This window comes from Canis aureus, chromosome X (genome assembly GCF_053574225.1).
Source record: "Canis aureus isolate CA01 chromosome X, VMU_Caureus_v.1.0, whole genome shotgun sequence".
Taxonomy (NCBI): Eukaryota; Metazoa; Chordata; class Mammalia; order Carnivora; family Canidae; genus Canis; species Canis aureus.
This window is the reverse complement of record NC_135649.1, coordinates 109,125,606-109,147,686: the sequence shown is the minus strand read 5'-3', so window position 1 is coordinate 109,147,686 and position 22,081 is coordinate 109,125,606. Positions and strand designations below refer to the sequence as shown.

The following is a 22,081-nucleotide window of genomic DNA, read 5'->3' as shown; positions in this document are numbered from 1 at the left end:
GCAGGTCTTTGCTTCTAGGTCTTTCCAGTGGGGACAGTTAGGATGTATATATTTTAAGGGGAAGATAGACATGGGTTTACACTGCTATTTCCAATTCAAATTCAGGACCATCAGCCTCTAACCTCTTTGATTTTATATTTGTGTCTCTTTTATGCAGAAAATCTTGGTTCCCAATGACATTAACATACATTCACATTGTGTGTGTGTGTGTGTGTGTGTGTGTGTGTGTGTGTGTGGTCTCAAATAACAACATGGATAACAAATTTAAGATTTTTTTTTGGCAGATGTTTCTGTTCTGGTTTTACTACTGTGTTGTTCAATAGCTCCAGGCCATTCTCTTTTTGATTATGTTAGCAACCTGGTATATGGTTAAATTCATTTGTTGCTCCTCATCTCCATTTGTATTCCATTTTGTTTTATGATTATGTAAAACATTTATATGGCTCCAAAGTCAAAATAGCCCCTAGCCATAATCCTTCTGCCAGCATGGGGCCTAGCACATCAAAGGCACTCTAGTGTTCACTGACTTTTTTCACCTGGGTATATGATCATTCTATTCTAAGTCATTCAAGGGGGTAGACAGCTCGAACCAAGAAAACCAAAGGCATGTAAGGACCATAATTTGCCCCCAAGTTCAGCCAAGCAGAGAGCCAGACATGGGGCTTGATCCCAGAACCTTGAGATCAAGACCTGAGCTGAAGGCAGACGCTTAACCAATTGAGCCACTCAGGTGTTCCTCTTGGCAACTTTCAAATATGCGATACAGCATTATTGACTATAGTTACCATGGTGTACACGACATCCGCAGGATTCACTTATTTTATAACTGAAAGTTTGTACCTTTTGACTCCCTTCACCCACTTCACCCCCACCCCCACCCCTGGCAACCACCAATATGTTCTCTGTATCTATACGCCTGGGTTTTGTTTTTGTTTTTGTCTTTATTTAAATTCCACAGGTAAGTGAGATCATATAGTGTTTGTCTTTCGATGTCTGACTTATTTCACTTAGCATAATGCCCTCCACGTCCATCCATGTTGTCGCAAATGGCACAGTTTCCTTCTTTTTATGGCTGAATAATCTTCCATGTTGCCTGTAGACCACATCTTCTTGATGCACTCGTCCATGGACGGACGCTTAGGTTGTTTCCGTAAATGGCTATTGTACACAATGCCGCAGTGAACATATAGGGGTGTTCGTGTTTTCATTTTCTTCACATAGAAGCCCAGAAGTGGTATTGCTGGATGATCAGGTAGTCCTATTTTTAATTTTTTGATGAACCTCCTTGCTGTCTTCCATGGTAGCTACAACAATTTCTATCCCCACCAAGAGTACACAACAGCTTCCTTTTCTCCACACCTTCCCTAACACATGCTGTTCTTTCTTCTTCTATTTTATTTGGGGAGGGAGGATGAGTGAGCAGGAGAGCACAAGCATTGGAGAGGGAGAAGCAGGCTGCCCATCCAGCAAGGAGCCCGATGCGGGGCTTGATCCCAGGACCCTGGGATCATGACCTGAGCCAAAAGCAGATGCTTAACCACCTGAGCCACCCAGGTGCCCCCATGATTCTTCTCTTTCTTAAGATTTTCTCTTCCTCAGGCCCCTGCCTTTTATTATTATTTCTCCATTTCCCTGGCCTCTCCTCCTCCACAGGCAAGAGTCCTTTGTTACTGTTCTAACACAGATGAGATTACTTTGGCCCATAGGCAATGCCTATGAACTGCAACCTTAGCCTGTCACCACTCATATAATACCTGAATGTCCCTCACCTTCAAGGTCACTTTCAACTCTAGTTTTGAAATTTCGGGCCAAAAAAAAAAAGTGCAAAGAAAATATCCTACTTATTATAAATTGGATTACCTGTTTCTCCATTTTGAATTTACCATTTTATCCTGTGTGATTAGTATCTTGTAGGGAGCTACTTTGAGATTATGCATATGTGTTGTTTGTCATCATACTTGCACCCAGTAGTTTTAGCCTCCAATGAGCCCGAACAATTACTACTGTGGTCTTTGCCAGATGGTGATTCCCTCTCCCCTCCCCCGCTCCATTTCCATCATATTTTCCTCCTCAGTCAATTGGATTTCTACTGTAAGGAAAAGTTGCCTCTTCTCCCCTACTTATTTATTCAATTATGTACATATGTCTGTATGGATTCATGGGGATTTATTTTCTTCAATGGGTTACAATCCACTACTATTGCTATTTATTTTATTGCTCAAATAATAGGGGCTTGGAGTAGGAGGGAGAAGACAAAGAGAAATATAAAGGCTACAGGAATAGCAGATAGAAAAGCAGCCACTGCTCCCCATCAGGGCTGAACAGCACCGAGGAGGAGACCGCTTGTTGGAGGGAGTGTTGCTTGCTGGATGTCAGAGGAGTTCCCTGAGTCACCATCTCTAGAGGAACTGTGTCGTAGGGATGGGGATACTCAGCCAAAGTATTTAAGAGTCATTGTGAGACCCTTTTGCACTCTCTCCTTTCCTGCCACATCGACCACAAAGGTTATGTATTGAAATATCACAGTGTCATCCTGGGTTTTTGAGTGACATCATGGAGAAAGTACCTGGACGATCCATATTGGACATAGACCATGAGTGAAAAATCAACCTCTGTTGTAGTAATCCACTGATTCTTGACGTTAATGTGTTATGGCAACATAGCCTGGTCAGTCTCACTTGACTTGTACAGTGGTCCAAACTTTGAGAAACAATGATGTACACATTTCCCTTCATTATTCTTATAAGATCCTACATCTTAAATCTTTAGAGTGTTTGGGTAGTAATGACATATAGAAGACATAGTATCTGCTTCTTGCAAATATGAAGCAAAGAGCAAAGAACAACTTCCATCTAGTCTGCTACCATCTACGAGTTCCCCCAAAGGAAGCAGAAGCTACCTAGAACTCAAAGAACAAGCACTAAGGGAACTTTTGTGCTCAAATGTGATCAAATGTCCATTCAGCAACCAGACTGGTCTTAAGTGTTCAGTGGAAATGGAAATTAAATCATGGCCACTTCCCAGCTCCTATCCTTGCAATTGCTTCCCATCCCACTCAAAACAAAACTCAGTTTCCTTCCAAAAAAAACAACGATGAAAAATCCCACTAGGGCCCTCCTTTTCTGGTCTCTTTTCTACTTCATTTCTCCTGGTCCTCTGCCTGTTTTATGCCACCAAAGTCACTTGCTCATTTATTCCCACTTCAGGGCATTTGTATTTGTGATCCCTTTGTCTGAAAAGCTCTCCTTGGGATTTTTGCATAGTTTGCTTCCCGAATAAATTCAGGTCTCTGCTTACATGGCCCTCCTCAGAGGAGCCTTTCTGACCCTCCTCCTTATTCTCTATCCTCTTACCCTGTTTAATTTTTTTTCAAACAATCTATTGTTGCTATTATATGTTCATATATTTATATGTACTTGTTATTTACCATTAGACCATAGACTCTGTGAGATAGAGCTTACATTCTACTCGTTCCCTGCTATATCCCCAAAGCCCAGTATAGTACCTGACACAGAATTAGTGCTCAATAAATAGGTGTCAAATGAATGAATGACTTTATGTCCATATGTTCTACATTGCTCTTGGACACACAAATCAGCATCACCCCTGTGCAAATAAGTCCCAAATGTGTATTTCTAGCCACATGTTCCAGATTTACAACTCCACCTTCCTAGGGAACAAAGACAGACAGATAGGTGTTCCACCACCACCTCCAGGCCAACAAGAGGCCATCCAGGCCAGCTGATACTCATGACCCAAATATCTAATCTCTGACCCTTTTCCTTCCTTTTTCTTCACCCTTCACATTCAGTCAGTGGCAGCATGTCACTTCCATCCCTACCTTTTAACGGCCCTGCTCACTCCTTTGTGGAGTGCTCTTCTCACTGTAACCTAGTCATAGAGGTGGAAGGCATCAATAAGGTCTCTCAGTCCAGGCTCCTGATAGTGTTGAAGTCCTTCTTCTAGCCATTCTGACATCTGGTCTTGCTTTGAACTTTTGCTTTGAATACTTTTGGTGACACCTATAAGGAATCATCTCCTGGGACAATTCTCATTTTAGAAAAAAATTGATTGTTATACTCAACCGAAACCATTTTATTCACACATATGCTCACAATAACTTTTCCTCCTGGAACATGACTGGTATGAAAATGTGTAAAGATGTATCTAATCCTCTATGGTTTTACTGTTCAGCCTCTTTTCTGGGTTTCCTCCTGACAGGAGAATTATACTTCAACCTGTTGAACTCAGATATGGTTGTGTGACTAGCTCTGGTTTATGGAAATTGAGAGGACATGACATGTGTCACTTCTGGGTAGAAGCTTTGAGAGCCAGTTTATTTATTTTTTTTTTTTAAGAGAGAGAGGCAGACACACAGGCAGAGGGAGAAGCAGGCTCCATGCAGGGAGCCTGACGTGGGACTCTATCCGGGGACCCCAGGATCACGCCCTGGGCTGAAGGCGGCGCTAAACTGCTGAGCCACCAGGGCTGCCCTGAGAGCCAGTTTAAATGATCCCTTTGCCTTTTACGGTACAGTAGGTACAGTAAGTTGCTGACAGATGCTATTCCATCAGTTTGAGTGCCAGAGTGAAGATGACATGGAGCAGATCCCAGCCAAGCCGTGAGGGACCTGAAGTGTAAACAAGGTGACTTGAGTCCTTGAGTTGGTTCAAGTTCTTGGAGTTCAAATTGTGGTTTCAGCCTCTCACCATTCTGACCACTGTCCCCTGGATTCCACCCATTTTTGACAACATTCCCCTTACATGGGGACCCCAAATCTGAACCTAGTATCCCAGGTGTAACCCCACTGGCCCACAGTCAGCTCTCTGACCTGGGAACTCACTGAATCGAGCCTAGACTTATTTTTGTGTTTGCTTCTTTGTGTGTGCTTTTATTATCAGCTGTGTCATGCGGCTGTTAACTCCCGTTGAGCTCGCGAACCAGTAACTAGAGCTAAAGGCTTTTCCCAGCTGATCTCTCAATATTTACTTGGGGAATTGATTTTTAGATCGTAACTCAAGTACACAGGGCAGCATTTTACAACTGTTACATGATCTCTTAAAGACAAGTTAGCAGCAGAACCATTTACAGAAACCAGAGGTTCCGTCTCGGCTCCGACCACGCCATGAGTCTTCATCTTGCCGTGCATTGAACGAAGGCTGCCAAAGTGCAGCCCCGGCGAGACTGGGCGCACGGCAGGTGGCCCGTACGGTTTCCCGCCGTGCACGCCTAACCTGAGTCGCAAAACTCCATGAAAAGCCATTTTCCCGCGGGGTTCCGGAGGCGGGGCTCCACTTTCCCAGGCGGACGCCCTCAAGTTCCCGCATCCCCGCCCGCCCGTGACGTGATGACGCAACGAGCCCCAGTGCCCGCCCCCTATGGCGCCAACACCCAATGAGCGGCCGCGGACCTCTTCGGTGGGCGGGACACGCAACTGGGAGCCCGCTTGGTTGGCCTGCGGCCTGGCGCGGCGCGTGACGAATTTCCGTTTCGTCGGTCGTGCTGCAGTTAAGGCGTGGCGTCCGCTCCGGGCGCCTGAAGGAGACTTGGGAGATTTCGGGGCCGCGCCGCCTGTGTACTTGGGAGTCGCCTACGCCGCCGCCGCTGCCGGCAATCCATGAGGAAGATGCTCGCCGCTGTCTCCCGCGTGTTGTCGGGCGTCTCCCAGAAGCCGGTGAGGCAGCAGCATGGGCGGCCCGGGGTAGGGCGCGAGCGGGGTCGAGGCGGGGCCCGACGCGGGAGTACGGCCAGGGCTTGGGGGCGCGCGGTGTGGTGCCTCTTAGGGCGCTGCGGAGCGGCCGGAGGGTAGCGGGCCTTTTGTTCTGCCTTCGCGCCTGGCACTCGGCTCCCGGCTCCGGGACTAGCGGCTGCTGGGCCCATCAGCCGCAAAAGGGGGGAGGGGAGCTCTACCAGGTCCACGGGGAGGTCAGCTGTGACTCCCGGCGCTGGCTACAGTAGGTGTGCTCCAGAAATGCCCGTTCATTTACTGCTGACAGAAAAGGGGGCCTGGGGCATCCACGAGTCCCCAGTTGATCCTGCCCATTCATTTGAAGTCTTCCTAATTTTGTTCTTCTTGACTAAGAGGCCACGTGGTGTGTTAAGAACGTGAACTTCAGAAACTGGTCCTGTTCAAACACCTGCCTCACCATTTACTAGCTCTGTGAGCTTAGGCAGGTTTTTGTTTTAAATCTCCCTTGCTCGGTTTCCAGCTCTCTAAAGAGATAATACGAGTATTCACCCCAAGGGGTTGTCCTGAAGCTTAAACTCTTGACATATATGTAAACCTTGCCAAATAGCGCCTGGTATATAGTAGGTGCTATCTGTGTTAGATGTTATTTCAGGGGCACCTGGGTGGCTTAGTGGTTGAGAGTAGGCCTTTGGCTCAGGTAGTGATCCCGGGGTCCTGGGATCAAGTTCCACATCAGGCTCCCCACGGGAAGCCTGCTTCTCCCTCTGCCTATGTCTCTGTCTTTCATGAATAAATAAAATCTTTTTTTAAAAATGTTACTTCAGTGCCCCCTTGGGTATACATTTGTGAAACACCTTCACCCAGCTCTGGAGGGTTAAGTCTGGGTCATGCTCACCAGAAATCACCACCCCTCCTTTCCCACAGTGTTGAGTTTTTCTTGGCAGTCACTTCCAAGAGCAGTCAAGCAGAACCCGGAGGAAATTGCCCTTCTTACACGCACACGCTTAGGGTAAAAGTAGCTAAAGAAAACAGCTTTGGTGCTTGGGAGAGTGGGGTTAGAGGTCAGCACTATTTATGGTTCCAGTTTTTAGATGTGCCTCAAGCTTTCCAGCATTTTGACCTCTAGGTATGGGGAGGTAGTATTACTGGGTAGAACTGTAGCCAAGCTTGACTTGCAGTTCAGGTTCTAGTAACTTCCAGGACTTTGTGGCAGTTCTGCTTACTGTGGGCAGAAATCATTGAAAGGTAGGAAGTATACCCTTTTGGGAATCCCATTGACTGAAATAACTACAAAACATAATTTGGGGGAAAAAAAACACAATTTGGTTCATCAGTCATTAGCATTTAATTGCAATTAGATCCACCTAAAGGATAAGCTCATTTCAGTGTTATTTCTGTATATCACATGATAGATCCAACATTTCTTGAGATCTTAATATGTGCCAGATGCTAGGCTATTTAATCTCCACAACTTCAGTTTTTAGTTGAATGTAAGTAATGGAAACATGTGTTCAACTTTATATGAGAATCTTAGTTTTGTATCATGTTAAATTTAAAGGGTTGTAGTAGAAAGGAAAAACTTTGATAGAATTGGTGATGTTCTACAGAAAAAAATTAGTGTATGCGTTTCAAATTACTGTCATCTCTGTGTCCCTAGGAACAGAGAGAAGCCATTATTTAATATTAGAGGCTCATTTGCTCGGCTATCCAAAATATTTCTGGTTGTGTTTTTCAGTCTTCCAGCAATGCGTTGGCATGAAATGCTTCATCTCCATAAAACTTTGGTCTCTTCAAAAAATCATATACTACTGCCCAAATCAAATAGAAATGAATTTTGAGGGCAGCCCAGGTGGCTCAGCGGTTTAGCGCTGCCTTCAGCCCAGGGCCTGATCCTGGAGACCTGGGATCGAGTCCCACGTCAGGCTCCCTGCATGGAGCCTGATTCTCCCTCTGCCTGTGTCTCTGCCTGCCTCTTTCTCTCTCTCTCTCCCCCCTCACACCCCTCTCGAATAAATAAATATTTTTAAAAAAATGAATTTTGAGTTCTAGTAATTTGTTAACTGGATAAGATCAGAGTAGAATATAACTTCATTTAGTCAAAAATTGTTATTGAGAGAAAAGATTATTACAGCGGAAATGGATTCCTATGTATAACATTTCTTCTATTTAATTAGTTTTTTAAAAATAACCATTAGAGAGATGCCTGGGTGGCTCAGCAGTTGAGCTTCCACCTTCAGCTCAGGGCGTGATCCCAGAGTACCGGGATTGAGTCCCACATTGGGCTTCCTGCATGGAGCCTGCTTCTCCCTCTGCCTATGTCTCTTGCCTCTCTCTCTCTCTGTCTCTGTGTCTCTAATGAATAAATAAATAAAATCTTAAAATAAAAACGATTAGAGACAGTGAAAGTACAACATTTTCCCTTACGTTCTCTAAGATATTAAACACCTACTTTATACAATGAGTTTTTTGAAAGACAAATTCCTTAAACTTATTTGTATCACCTGTGCTTAGAAAGTGGTTGTTTCTGTCTTGATGGGAGTAACATCTGGTATGCTTATTTATTTTTAAAGACACTTTTGCAAATCAAAGTGTCAAACCCAGAATGGGAACTTGGCAATCTGTGGAATAAGAAACTTACCCAGTTCATGACGGTTTCAAGTGTGTTTCCTTTCATCTGACAATGATTTTTTAGCATTAAGAAGTACAGGTTCAAAAAAGTATTGGTCTCTGATGATTTTAAAACAAACACTTTGAACACTCTAAGTAGCCTGTGTTAACACAACTGAAACCTGATAAATAAGCACATTAGATCCAAGAGCCTGAAGTGCACTGAGCACTCTGGGGACATCTCATCAATAATTACAGTTTATGGAAACACTGATTACCTGATTTGCTCTGTTGCAAGGATAGGGAGCTATTAAACTGGGTTTGGGCCCACAGACACACATAATCTACAGTTAACAGCTAATTCTTCAAAGTATTTTTCTGTGCCTTAGTATAATTAATGCCATATATGCAGGCAATAGGTAAAACAAAATAGCCAGAAAGAGGGGTGGCTCAAAGTAAGGAGCACTCTTTCACTGTCTAATATATAGTCTGTCATTGTTGGTTTCAACTTTAAGATCTTCTCAGTGGGTTTGGTCTCTAGTTTTATTAAGTTTTTTTGAATTCCAGTTGACATACATTGTAATTTCAGGTGTACAATACAGTGTTTCAACAAGGTCTTTAGTTTTATTTATTTATTTAAAGATTTTATTTATTCATGAGAGACATAGAGGCAGAGACACAGGCAGAGGAGAAGCAGGCTCCATGCAGGGAGCCCAATGTGGGACTCAATCCCGGTACTCTGGGATCACGCCCTGAGCCGAAGGCAGACGCTTAAGCGATGAGCCACCCAGGCGTCCCATTATGTCAGTTTATAATCAGTGTTTGAAAACATGGCACAATGTGACAGTACAGTAATTGTAATTGGTTAAGTGTTTTGTGGTCTAATCTGGACCTTAGCTGTCACGTAGAGTACCTCTGTTGTGAGCAGGTATTTTCAATTGAAAGAGTGACAGAGACATTTCCCCAGCTTTTTACCACCCAAGCGATAGCAGCCACCCAAACATCAAGAAGGGAAAGCTGGTTGCAGAGAATCTCCCTTCTGAGGCTTCTGGAGGAGCCTGTCCAAGATCTGAGCTGTTCAAATTATACAATGTCCGTAGAGTCCATTGAGTATCTTTCTTTTGTCTTCTAGATTTCTCACTAACACATGTCTCGTACCTTGAGTAGTTTAAAATATTTTTCTTATGGAGCCATTTCATAGAGTAGTGGTTTGCCTGAAATAGGAATTGGATCATAGTTTTATATGAAGAATAATTCTGACAGTTTGTTCAATGTCTGGTTATGACTGCAAATAGCAGAAATAAAGCCCACAGGCTATCTAGGCTATCTCTTTAATTTGGCCACTAAATTTATTCTATTTTCACTGTAATTTCTTTGGAAACAAAATGCCCAAAAGGATGGGTTTGATTTTGCCTCCCTTTCTCTTTTTGCTGTTACCCTTCAGAGGTGGGTATGATCATGGTTCATTGGCCAGAACATGGATTCATTTTGAAGGCAAGATCCCAACACCGTAAAGAGAATGGAGGGATAGACCCGTGAATATGTTGGGGCTTAGGAAAATTCCAGGATTGCATTCTGAGAACTGATTTATAATACCTGACAATAAAACATACTGATATATTTGTATATTTTGGTCTTTCAAGGCAAGCAGAGTGTTGGTGGCCTCCCGTAATTTTGCAAATGATGCTACATTTGAAATTAAGGTAAGAGGTGTTTTGCTTTGTGTTAATAATTTTTCCACAGGTAAACATATTTACACAGTTTTACCTTTGGAATAGAACATTTTGATATTCATGCTTTTTCACCATTTTATTCTAAATGTTCTAGTGTCAGAGGTTCAAAAAAGTTTAGCAAAAATTAGAATTCACTCTCAGCAGCTTGCTGTGTTTCGGGGAGGGGACAGGGTATGGGCTAAAACAAAGACTTAATCTAAAATTTAGAATGTGTTTCAGTAAAACATTTCAATAAGAAGTTTCTTTGGGGTGCCTGGGTAGTGGTGAGTTGATTGGCTTCCTTTGGCTCAGGTCATGACCCAGGGGTCCATTGGGCTCCCTGCTCAGAGGGGAGTCGCTTCTTCCTCTCCCTCTGCCCCTTTCCCAGCTCATTCTCTCTCTCTCTCTCTCTCTCTCTCTCTCATAAATAAATCAATCAATCAATCTTAAAATTTTCTTAGACTATTCCTTTCAAAGTTGTCTTTCAGCCTGTAACTCCTTTGACTTCCATGGGTTTTCAGTGAAAGTCATCTTAGATTTCTTGCCTCTAAAACTAGATCCTCTCACATAATGAGCTTTATGATGAAAGGAGTCAGAAGTAATATGCAGCATTTCTTATGTGCTCCTCTGCTGGTTTTTGAGTTAAATATTACTGCAATAAGATATTAGATCTCTAAGTGGGTAGTCAGTGTTTACATTGCAGTAGCTGGAAGTTAACTGATTCCATTTCAGAAATGCGATCTTCACCGGCTAGAAGAGGGCCCTCCTGTCACCACAGTGCTCACCAGGGAGGATGGGCTCAGGTACTATAGGATGATGCAGACTGTTCGCCGAATGGAGTTAAAGGCAGATCAGCTGTATAAACAGAAAATTATTCGTGGTTTCTGTCACTTGTGTGATGGTCAGGTGAGTGGTGGTTTTGTAATAAAACAATGTTAGATGTAGGAGTTTAAGTATGGTTTGTATTTATTGGTTTTTACCCTGCCTTATGCCTCTGAAGGATTTGAGGCCTGCCTGTCAGAATAAAGATGAGCATGCTGAGGCCCGCTGCTAAGCTCATACTAAAGAATTCATGCACATGTCCCATTGCTGGTGTCTTGCACCTTGATGACTTTGTGATCACCTATAGTGCATATACTCATGGGGGAAAGGGTTTTTCACTTTGTGTTTTGTTTTGTGGGTTTAGGCCAAGGGTTACGAATTAAAATGCCTATGGGGACCAGCTGGGTAGAATAAATTAGTGAAGAAAGTGGGACTGGTAGTGAACTGGATGAAGTGGGCCAGGCCCTTCCCACTAGGGGACACCATAATTTGGTTCCAGCCAGTTGGTGCCATATGGAAATACAGGGTTAATGCTTCCTGTTGGTCCTTCAAGAGAGGACAGAAGTGTTGATTTTCATATGAAATTCCCCTAATATTAATGTTCCCCCCAAAGTAACATTTAATATTCAGGATTTTTCTCCAAATCACTGCATGGGCTTGAAATAGTACATCTATGGATTATTAATTTGTAGCTTCTGGCTTGAGCTTTACCTTCTATTCTGTTTGCAGTGAAAAATCAAGCTCCTTTTGTGCTTATTAAGAGTTCTACTAGGCTAAATTTTCATAATAGTCTAAGGATTTTGTCTAGAAATGTGTATTGTATTGATTCATTGCTGCTTCTTCCTTTTATGCAGGAAGCTTGTTGTGTGGGCCTGGAGGCTGGCATAAATCCCACAGACCATCTTATCACAGCCTATCGGGCTCATGGCTTTACCTTTACTCGTGGCCTTTCTGTCAGAGAAATTCTCGCAGAGCTTACAGGTTTGCTATTGATTTTTCAAAAAGGGGAAATCAGTGAAATAAATTTGCAGATCTCTCATATTAAGATGCTATTACAACTTAATTAAAACGGTTTTGAGTTAAAAAAAATCTCTCTCTTTGGGTTCTCTGTTACCTCTGTTGTGCTTTTGAGTAAACTTACCATTTTTGAGGTCATTTGGCCTTTAGGTAAAAGTTTTAAAATGTTAGCTTCGTAAAATCATAATACTGTTTGTCACTCAAGCATGCCAGTAGAAATTAGCAGTCATAGAAAGTAAGTGGAGCAGGAGTATTTCATTGTATGCAATTTAAATTCTAGGAAGCTTTTTAATATTCCCTTTGTCCCCCTTGACTCTTGAACTGTTCAGTGTACCAATGTAGGATAAATCGGAAGATGTTTGTAACTAGCGCCAAAAAAAGGCGGGGGGGCCAGGGTACCATGCTGATGTTTAAAGGAAACCCCATGGTCAAGGAGCTGGGAAGGTCAAAGACATTGGCCTGGATTGACCTTCATTCAAGGACTGGGAGATAAGGGTGGAGTATATATTTGCCTAGAGGGATGGGTGCTTTTATAGAGTTGAACTAGCCTGTGAGTTCTAGTGGTTGATGAGCCTCTAAGTAGATACTTGGGGTGTGGTTTTCTTTTGTTTATTTGCTTTCTGATGTGTATGTGCACATGCTGCCATTTGTAGGACGAAGAGGAGGTTGTGCTAAAGGAAAAGGTGGATCGATGCATATGTATGCCAAGAACTTCTATGGGGGTAATGGCATTGTTGGAGCTCAGGTAATCCATGACAAGGATGAGGGGATTGCATGCTTTCCTAGATCTGGCCCTGGATCATGTCTTAATGTTTCATCCCCCAGAGAACTTCCCTCTGAAATATTTTAGTACTTTGGAGGCTGAGTGGACTTTAAAAGACCTATTGCTTCATAGCCTACCATTTTATCAGTTAATAAATAGATTTGAATAGTGATTTTTTTTTTAATTTTTTTATTTATTTATGATAGTCACAGAGAGAGAGAGGCAGAGACATAGGCAGAGGGAGAAGCAGGCTCCATGCACCGGGAGCCTGATGGGGGATTCGATCCCAGATCTCCAGGATCGCGCCCTGGGCCAAAGGCAGGCGCCAAACCGCTGCGCCACCCAGGGATCCCTGGATAGTGATTTAAAATTCTCTTAGGTGTTTAGTTTTATATGTAAGCAAGAGCCCCTAGCAGCGGCCTATACCTTTATTATGTTTAAGTACATTGATTGCTTTGTCACATCCGCTTAGGCCTTCCTCTCCCTGCTGTAGACTGCGGTTGAGGGTATCTGAGGAGGAAAGGCAGGTGATCAGGATCTTAGGGGCCACATTAGACATCACTTCAGCTTTTGTGGTTATGTAGTCCTTTTTGTTCTCATCAGTTAGTGAATAATGAAGTATCAGCCTGGGTGTGATATGTAAGTGATGAATCACTAAATTCTCCTCCTGAAACCAATATGATGCTCTGTTAATTAACTAAAATTTGGGGGATCACTGGTGGCTCAGTGGTTTAGCACCTGTCTTTGGCCCAGGGCATGATCCTGGAGACCCGGGATTGAGTCCCACATCGAGCTCCCTGCATAGAGCCTGCTTCTCCCTCTGCCTGTGTTTCTCTCTGTCTCTCATGAATGAATAAATAAATCTTAAGAAAACTCAAAGAAGTAACAACATAAAATTATAACTGGATTGTTTGGCTCACTTTGTAATGTGACTTTGCTGTATGTTAAAAAACAGTTTCATATTTTAGCTCTTTAGTCATTGAATCTTTACAGAAGTGTTATTTAATGGTTGAAATAGAAGAATTATTCATGTTGCTTTACCAGTTTGATTATAATTTTGGGGGTAGGGTAGAGAGTTTCTAGTGACAGTGTAATTTCTGTTTTAAGTTCTGGTGAGAACTTGAAATGCAGAGCATTAATTTCTCCCCTCATGGATTTCTGTGGTTCTTTTCTTGGTTGTCCTTAATATTAGGTGCCCTTGGGAGCAGGAATTGCTTTGGCCTGTAAGTATAATGGAAAGGATGAGGTCTGTTTGACTTTATATGGCGATGGTGCTGCTAATCAGGTGAGTATGTGTCTTCTCTTGACTTTGCAATAACCATTGCAGTTTTATCTCCAAAGTGTTGAGTAGTCAGAGTTCATTTGTAGCAAAGTAGTCTATTGCCTAGTAGTTGAAGTAGTCATATTGGGGCAAGCTAGAATTTGGTTTTATGGCCAGATTACAGGTATACTTTGTGGCACGTTGCACAAGTGCTTAATACGGGCACACACCCAGGAAGAAGCTCTCCTCTGCCTCCAGCTCAGTGCTTCACACCCTGTGGGTGAAGGACCTTTTTCCAATTTAACCCAGTGCAGACTTGTTCTTATACCAATCCTGTAATGTACAGACTCATTCTCTTGGAGAGCATGGCATTGGCTCATGGTTTCTGAGCCCTGGCTCTTTCTATACTTTTCCTGTCACGGTCGGAGTCCTCACCATTCCACAGACAACACTCTGAGGCCCTGCTCCGGATGCTGATTCTCAGTCATTGGTTCACTCTGGTTGTCCAGTGGGTCTCCTAGGATTTATAACAAAGCATAAAACTAGGTAGTCACAAAGTTTTACATGTTTCTCTTTTCCTACTATATTCTACACCACTGCCTTGGCCCCACCGAAACAAGTGGTGGAATTTATTTGGTTTGTCACTTCCTTCGGTTGCAAAAAGAGATGATGCTTGCCGTTTCTTCCTCCCTCACCAACACACTCCTTTGCCTCAAAAGCTCCGCTGTGGAAGGTGAAGGAAGCTTTTCATGTTTTATGAAAGGTCTCGTGCCAGGAAGAGCAGCAGCTTTTGGGGACAATGAAGAAGTCTAGAGAAAAGTAGCAAAACGAAACTACTTGAACTGTTTATACATACTTCCAGGGTCAGATATTTGAAGCTTACAACATGGCAGCTTTGTGGAAATTGCCGTGTATCTTCATCTGTGAGAATAACCGCTACGGAATGGGAACGTCTGTTGAGAGAGCAGCAGCCAGCACTGATTACTACAAGAGAGGCGACTTCATTCCTGGGCTGCGGGTAAGGGCGCCTGGTGTGCAGCCGGGACTACCCCTTCGCAGCGTGATAGCTCTGTGTGGGTCCTTGACAGTCCCAGACACACACAGGCGTTCTCTGTTCATAGCGTGTGAACGGGTCCTGTAAAATTGGTTTGACACGGTTTGATTTATGCTCTGCCCTTTCTGTGTATGAACAGGTAGATGGAATGGATATCTTGTGTGTCCGGGAGGCAACAAGGTTTGCAGCCGCCTACTGTAGATCTGGAAAGGTAAGACTCAACCCTCTGGGCTAGAGATGTCCATTGACATTTATCTTAAAAGAATGTCTCCCATGTGTCTATTGTAGCTCTTCAGGGGTTGCTGGTAATTAGTTGTGTAGAAGGCAGGAGCAGAGTCCAGTGAATTGGGTCCCTTTGTAAATACTGTGGTCTTGATAGCTTACCTCTTAGGAAACATCCCACATTGCCCCTGTTTGGGGTGAATCTTTCCTCTTGAGTGCTTCCTCAGCATTTTGCCTTGTGGTTTGGTTATTTTTATTTATGCGCCTCCAACCTCTACCCACCCACCCCCACCTGCCACCCTGTTAATCATAATAAGCCCCTTGAGTGAGCATATTGGGGACCCCCCTCCCAGTGCTCAGCACAGAACTTTGCTGGGATAATAGGCATTTTGTGTAAGCTCATCTTCCATAATTTAAATATTACGGTTAAAGTATGTAATCTTCACCTTGCTGTTTCAGTCCTGAGAATCTGGACCTTTCAGGTAGAGCAGTAGAGGGAGAAGGGAACAGTGAGGTTGGCTTAGATGCCAGCAGAGCAAGTGGAAAGGATGATGTTCTCCCTGAATTGGTGTTCACAGCCCAGAAAGCATGCCCCTAGGGTTTACCTTTCCATGACACCCCTGTGTGGGAAGACTGGGCTACCAGTGATGCAAATGGGGAACGAGGGTGGAGCAGGGAGGGAAATGTGGGGGGGTGCTGCACATGAGAACAGAGGAATGAAATCAAGTATGGCTGAGGTGGCAGAGAGCTCAGCAGTCTACGTCGGGACTCCAAGACTAGAGAGGTATAGACTTGAGCGGTGGATATCATTCCCCTCTTCCCCAGTTCCTGAAAGAACATGTGGAATACAAACTTAACGTGGAAATAGGATCACTGGTTTATAGTGTTGACTTTATTTTATAATTTTATATATACTGGTTTATATGTGTTGACTTTCTCAGCCTCATCTTGGAATTAGGGGAGAGTCTAGAAACCCCCTTAGCCTAGCCCACTGTGTTTTCCAATAGCTCCTGGGTGGCGCAGAACAGAAAAATAGGTGAAAAATAAATCCTTATTGAGGGATTGACCTGGGTCAGGTGATGCAGTAAGCACTTATGTGTGAACCAACACAACCCCTGAGTTAGGTCCCTCATCTGTACAATAACTAAGGCACAGAGCAGTTTAAGGGTACGTAGCTACTATACATGACAGCCCAGATTGGATCCCAGGCTCTTGGACTGAGAGCTGGGCCTCTCCCTTTGCACCCCACCCCCAACTACTACACCACACTGCCCAGGGATCCTAGATCCACCCTCTTCCCCTCAGTGTTCAAAGCTGTCTTCTGGAAGGGGGCTAGTGAAGGAGGAGCAAACTGTCCTGGGTGTGGTCGGGCTGGCCAGCCGAGTCCTGGGGTTAATCATCATGTGTTGTCTGTTACCACCAACGTTGTTACACACTAGCCACATCTGTGCTGGATTGGTTGTCAGCCCTTATAGGTGAGGTGGAGATTGACCTACCCAGCCTAGTTTTAATTCTCCCTTCCACACTTTCCAGCACATCTAGAGGTCTGCTTTTAGTCCTATTCTGTGGGATTTTGTATTGTATTTTTCTGTACCTTTTTAAAAGAATCCAGATGCTTGTAGATCATTCATATGTGCCTGAGGGGGAAAAACTAGCTTTATTGGCCCTGAAGATAAAAACCATCCCCTTCCTTGCTGTCATACCTGCCTTAATGGGTTTTTCTGCATTAAATCTCAGCTGTTTTATAGGATTATTCTATGTCAAAGGCAGTGCTGATGAAATAATATCAGTGGGCTCTAGAACATGCTGAATGCCTTTTTGATTCAGAAACTAAGTTCTTGCGGTGCCTGGGTAGCTTAGTGGTCTGCCTTTGGCTCGGGTCGTGATCTTGGGGTCCCCGCCCCTCTCTCATGAATAATTAAAATCTTAAAAAAAATAAAAAGCAACTAAGTTCCATATAAACTAGAAGTATCAGAAAGGAGAACATAATTCTTAAGTCAGTCAGCTAATAGGAAATTCTTGACAACTCAGCCAACTTACAGAAAATCCAATGAGAATATCTTTGATTCTGAAAGGATGTGCTGTGCTCATCGTCTCACTGGGTTGTTTTAGGGGCCCATATTGATGGAGCTACAGACTTACCGTTACCATGGACACAGCATGAGCGACCCTGGTGTCAGGTATGGTCATGGGAAATCTGGGTGTGGTGTCCCTGGGTGGGTGGGCTTTGTATGGTGCTACTCATATGAAAAAGCAAAGCATTTCAACATTTGCTTTGGAAGCCAGACACCAGTGGGCTTCATGCGGTGAATTTGTTGGTATCGAGTAATTATTTGAGTCTTTGCCTGGAAGCATTCTGAAAATCCTTATTTGTAGTATGTACATGTTAGCATGAGCAGTAATGAATTGCAGAGAAGGGGGCACCTGGCTGGCTTAGAGGGGAGAGCATGTGACTTGGGATTTGTGATGTTATGGGTAGAAGTTACTTTACAGAGAGAAACTGTTGGATAAAACAGGTCAATGGTATAGCATATATATATTTAGGGACATGTAGCTTTTGTAGGCATTACCCGAATATAGAGTTGAAATGTGAAAACTTGGCTGGTATGGAGTGAGGCCACCTGGCACGTGGGATATTCAATATATTGAAATCAATCGGTCAAAAAAAAGGTAAGTTACATTAGGAAGATAGTTTTACTTGCCACTTAGTGACCCTGGCATGTAATGCTGCCATCCCAGAGTGTGACAGAGTTAAAAGTAGTAGATTTAGTCAATAAGCCCTAACAAGCCTGAGAGTAGATTGGTATTCTAAGAGAAATGTTATAAAGAACAACTTAGATGGAAAAATGTACTTGGTATTTTCAAAAAAACAATAGAGCCCTTTTAGTGGTGGTTGGAAGATACAAGACAAGGATGTATGTACAGTTGACCTTTGAGCAACACAGGTTTCAACAACATGGGCCCACAGATCCAGGGATTTTCTTTTTTCATTTCTCTTGACTATAACACTTCTTTCCAACTTACGTTAAGAGCACACTATATAGACTAATACATGGAAGTAACATACAAAATACGTGTTAATAAAGTGTTATTCATAAGACTTGTTTTTCGGGAGTCAACATTTGCAGATTTTCAACTGTGTGTATGGGCGGTTGGTGCTCTTAACTGACTCTCGAACACCGTGGGGCTTCTTTTCTAGAATCAGGAATTGGAAAACCTGTGCAAGTGTTCACTGGCCTCACTTCTCTGGGCTCCTAAAGCCTGATTTCCTGCTTGGTATTCTGCTACCTGCCAGTGACATGAGAGGGCACAGGCAGTGGCTCTACCACTTCCTTCAGATCCTACATCTGGATCAAAAAAGCAAATAAAAGCTTGGCCCCTCCTCTTCAGAACACCTGAGAAGCCAGGGGAATCGTCAGGGTAGAGTTTGCCTCTAAGATTCTAGTATCTTTCATGGAAGAGTTCTTGTATCCTATGTGCACCCTCCCCCGGTGACCGCTCTGTGTCCGAAGCCCACGTCTGAGTCAACAACTGTCTTAGCTGTACTGGAGCTGTCCTTACCTACTGTTTGTCTTCCTGTAGTTACCGTACACGAGAGGAGATTCAGGAAGTAAGAAGTAAGAGCGACCCTATCATGCTTCTCAAGGATAGAATGGTGAACAGCAACCTGGCCAGTGTCGAGGAACTAAAGGTAGGCTCGCCTTTTCCAGCAACCAGTTTTTTTTTTTGCACCCAGAGAGCTGCCTGGGTCAGTGGGAAAGTATGGGTCAGTCATATTCGCAAAACCTTGAAACCCAGGAGCTGTTTTTTCCTAAAAATATACTTTGGATGTTCGGTTCATAAAGAGCCCCTGTTAGTACTTCTATTCCTAGGAGAGTTCTAGTTGTACTAGCAACCTGTTCCAAGTAGACCTGCTTGTATCTATGCTGCTGTTTACTCAGTAACCTCCTGAACTATAATCTGATTTATAGGAAATTGATGTTGAAGTGAGGAAGGAAATTGAGGATGCTGCCCAGTTTGCCACTGCTGATCCGGAACCGCCTTTGGAAGAACTAGGCTATCACATTTACAGCAGCGATCCGCCTTTTGAAGTTCGGGGTGCAAATCAGTGGATCAAGTTTAAGTCTATCAGTTAATAATAGATAGTTACACCTTCAGTGGGCTCCAACTCTAAGGGTCTCTGTGTTCTCAAATTTGTTAAGGAAGAAAAGCCCATAAAAAGAATATAGGCTAAGGTAGTAATTGCATGTGTTTTGTACAACAACTGTACAACAGTGTTGCATTAAAAGATGTTACTGCACACTTAGTGTGAATATTATATAAGGTTATTTTAGATTCAGATTTTTCCTTAAAATAGTTCTATTCCTTTTAATAACTGAAAAATAGTATACAACTAAATCAAAAGCCATTCATTCCTACGTTTGAGGGGAGTGGGATCATTCCCTTGACCCTTGGCAAGGGCCCCTGTGCCTCACCTAACAGCAAATACTACATGCACACCCTCCTCAGTGTGCGTGTGGGAGCTAAAGCCTCTTCACACTGACCATCATTTTTCAGTAAAAGTATATTATCTCCAGTCAGGGAGGTAGAAGGACAATTCCAGTTTTATTTTTTTAAGGATTTTATTTTTAAGTAATCTCTACACCCAACATGGGGCTCGAACTCCCAACTCTGAGATCAAGACTCAAATGCTCCATCAGCTGAGCCAGCTAGGTGCCCCAACAATGCCATTTTTAAATAAGACCATAATCATTTCAAAGGCCAAATAACTTAGTTTTCTTCATTTATACATTAAATACAAAGCTATTTTCTTAATAGTTTTCTATTTACATTCATATCAAACATTAAATACAAGGCATATTCTTAAGTACAATGCCAGTTTATAGTAAGCTATGGTCTAAAACAGTGAGGCCCAGCCTGTTACTTTAGGGTGTATATTGAAATTTGTTTAAAAGATTCCATAATATTCTGGGATGTCAAATTAGAGTTCAGCCACTGTTCTCACAATACGTAAGTTCTACTCACCTTTAAAACATGTTGGTAAGAGATTTAAAAAGCTCATCCCATTTCAGCAATTCGTTAAAACTTCAAACTCTTAAATAACGGGGTTTTCCTTATGTAAACTTAGTGGAATTCGGGTGTATGTTAACAGAAATCTTAAGAAGGATGTCAGCTCTTCGCTCCCTCTGTCCCCTGGCCTAAGCCGACTGGTTCAGCCTCATCTCGGGCGGCTGGAGACCCCTGAGCCCTTCTGTACTGGCAGACTGCTGTCCAGAGCCGGCAGAGGCAACCGCCACTAGGAGACAAATGAGGCTGCTTTAGAGTCGTAAGCACACCACCGAGTACTTCTTTAGGAGCTCTTAAGCTACAGTGTACAACTCTAGACCTGTCTAGATTGCCAAAATGCAGTTCCTCGCTTAACTAGAGGTCTTTCGTCTTGTATTTGGGCTCCAGTAGGAGGGCCAGGTGGCTCTGCGGAGCAGGCTGAGGAAGGAGGGGCTGGAGAGAGCTCTGGGGTTTCACCTCCCACTGGTACCCAACTCTACCCTAAGGAAACTCTGGAGTGAGAGAGGAGGTTGGGTAGTTGGTTTTCTGACTAAGCCATAGCCATACATAGGAAGGAGAACTGATTTCAGTGAAGGAGTAAAGTGACCACCACTTTGTTTTCTACTGATTTAAAAGCACAATCACATCAAAAAAGTCATTTTCTATTACAGTGTTTTGAAGCCATTCTTACCGTAGTCTAAGGTGTCTTAGATCTTCCCTAGTGATGTCATTAAGAATATCAGAAAGGGTATAACCTTCTTCAACAATCTGAAACAAAAATCGAATACAGAAGAGCTAAGCTGCTTTGTAAGAAGGGCATAGGAATGCTTTTTTGTTAGAAATTACCTTTTCTATTGTACTCGAATCTGCTCCTTGCAGTTGTAACCAGTCCACAAGCTCTTTATCAGTTTTCTGCTCCTGAGACCCAGGAGGGGATGCTGAATTCTCTGTAGTATCTGCAACGATGTGAGATGTATTTTGTTGTATGTTAATGTTTAAAACTCTTCAAAAGTAACAAGGTGGATGAAATAAACTATTATACAACATAAAGGTGATTTGAAAGAAAATGAATTTAAACCTGTGTGAACTGGGGATCCCTGGGTGGCGCAGCGGTTTGGCGCCTGCCTTTGGCCCAGGGCGCGATCCTGGAGACCCGGGATCGAATCCCACGTCGGGCCCCCAGTGCATGGAGCCTGCTTCTCCCTCTGCCTGTGTCTCTGCCTGTGTGTGTGTGTGTGTGTGTGTGTGTGTGTGTGTGTGTGTGTGTGACTATCATAAATAAATAAAAAAATTTTTAAAAAACTGTGTGAACTGTTCTAATTCATACTACACAACACTCCCTAGTTGGTGGATTCACTTCCCAGAGATTAAAGGGACCACAGGTAAGGGTGAGGTTACTTGCGAATCTGATATGCTTGCTATCTGTCTACCACCTTAAAAAAATAAAGATTTTATTTATTCATGAGAGGCAGAGACACAGGCAGAGGGAGAAGCAGGCTCCATGCAGGGAGCCCGACACGGGACTCCATCCCAGGACTCCAGGATCATGCCTGGAGTTGAAGGCAGACGCTTAACTGCTAAGCCACCCTGGCATCCCTCTATCTGCCACTTTAAATGCTTATTACAGTCTGTAAAATGCCTCTTGTAAGGAATCTCATCCTTAACTGCACTGGAAATCAAATGAGGAAATAGACTTCAGTCCTGAGATTTTGTGCCCGTGCTTATCCATCCCACATTCCAAGAGGTGCCTGCAGCTCTTTGCTAAGTGGCCTGAAGTGGATCAGGTTTAACTTGTGCAATAAATCTGCAATCACCCTTTTTAGGTATGTAAGGGCCGTGCCCTTTGACAGGCAGTCATGTAACCACTACTGTCATCAAGATGACAAAT

General features: G+C 43.3%; 2 protein-coding genes across 3 annotated transcripts in view; one reads left to right on the top strand and one right to left on the bottom strand.

Annotated features, from left to right (window-relative positions):
* The first annotated feature begins 5,490 nt into the window (after positions 1-5,490).
* PDHA1 (pyruvate dehydrogenase E1 subunit alpha 1) lies at positions 5,491-21,243 on the top strand. The gene is made up of 11 exons (XM_077888787.1): positions 5,491-5,674; positions 9,940-9,999; positions 10,741-10,914; positions 11,685-11,811; positions 12,501-12,592; positions 13,803-13,895; positions 14,734-14,889; positions 15,065-15,136; positions 17,260-17,327; positions 18,730-18,838; positions 19,119-21,243. The coding sequence occupies exons 1-11, from the start codon at positions 5,618-5,620 to the stop codon at positions 19,281-19,283; spliced, it is 1,173 nt and encodes a 390-aa protein (XP_077744913.1). The 5' UTR covers positions 5,491-5,617; the 3' UTR covers positions 19,284-21,243.
* Positions 19,711-22,081, bottom strand: part of MAP3K15 (mitogen-activated protein kinase kinase kinase 15) — a 113,810-nt gene continuing 111,439 nt past the window's right edge. The window contains exons 27-29 of one of the 2 annotated variants that reach the window (XM_077888786.1): positions 21,040-21,149; positions 20,885-20,961; positions 19,711-20,443 (exon numbers count right to left, since the gene is read on the bottom strand). In XM_077888786.1, coding sequence (XP_077744912.1) covers positions 20,317-20,443; positions 20,885-20,961; positions 21,040-21,149 — 314 coding nt within the window. In that variant the 3' untranslated portion in view covers positions 19,711-20,316. Of the gene's footprint in view, positions 20,444-20,884; positions 20,962-21,039; positions 21,150-22,081 lie in introns of those variants that run through there. The other variant, XR_013374852.1, reaches the window with a different exon arrangement.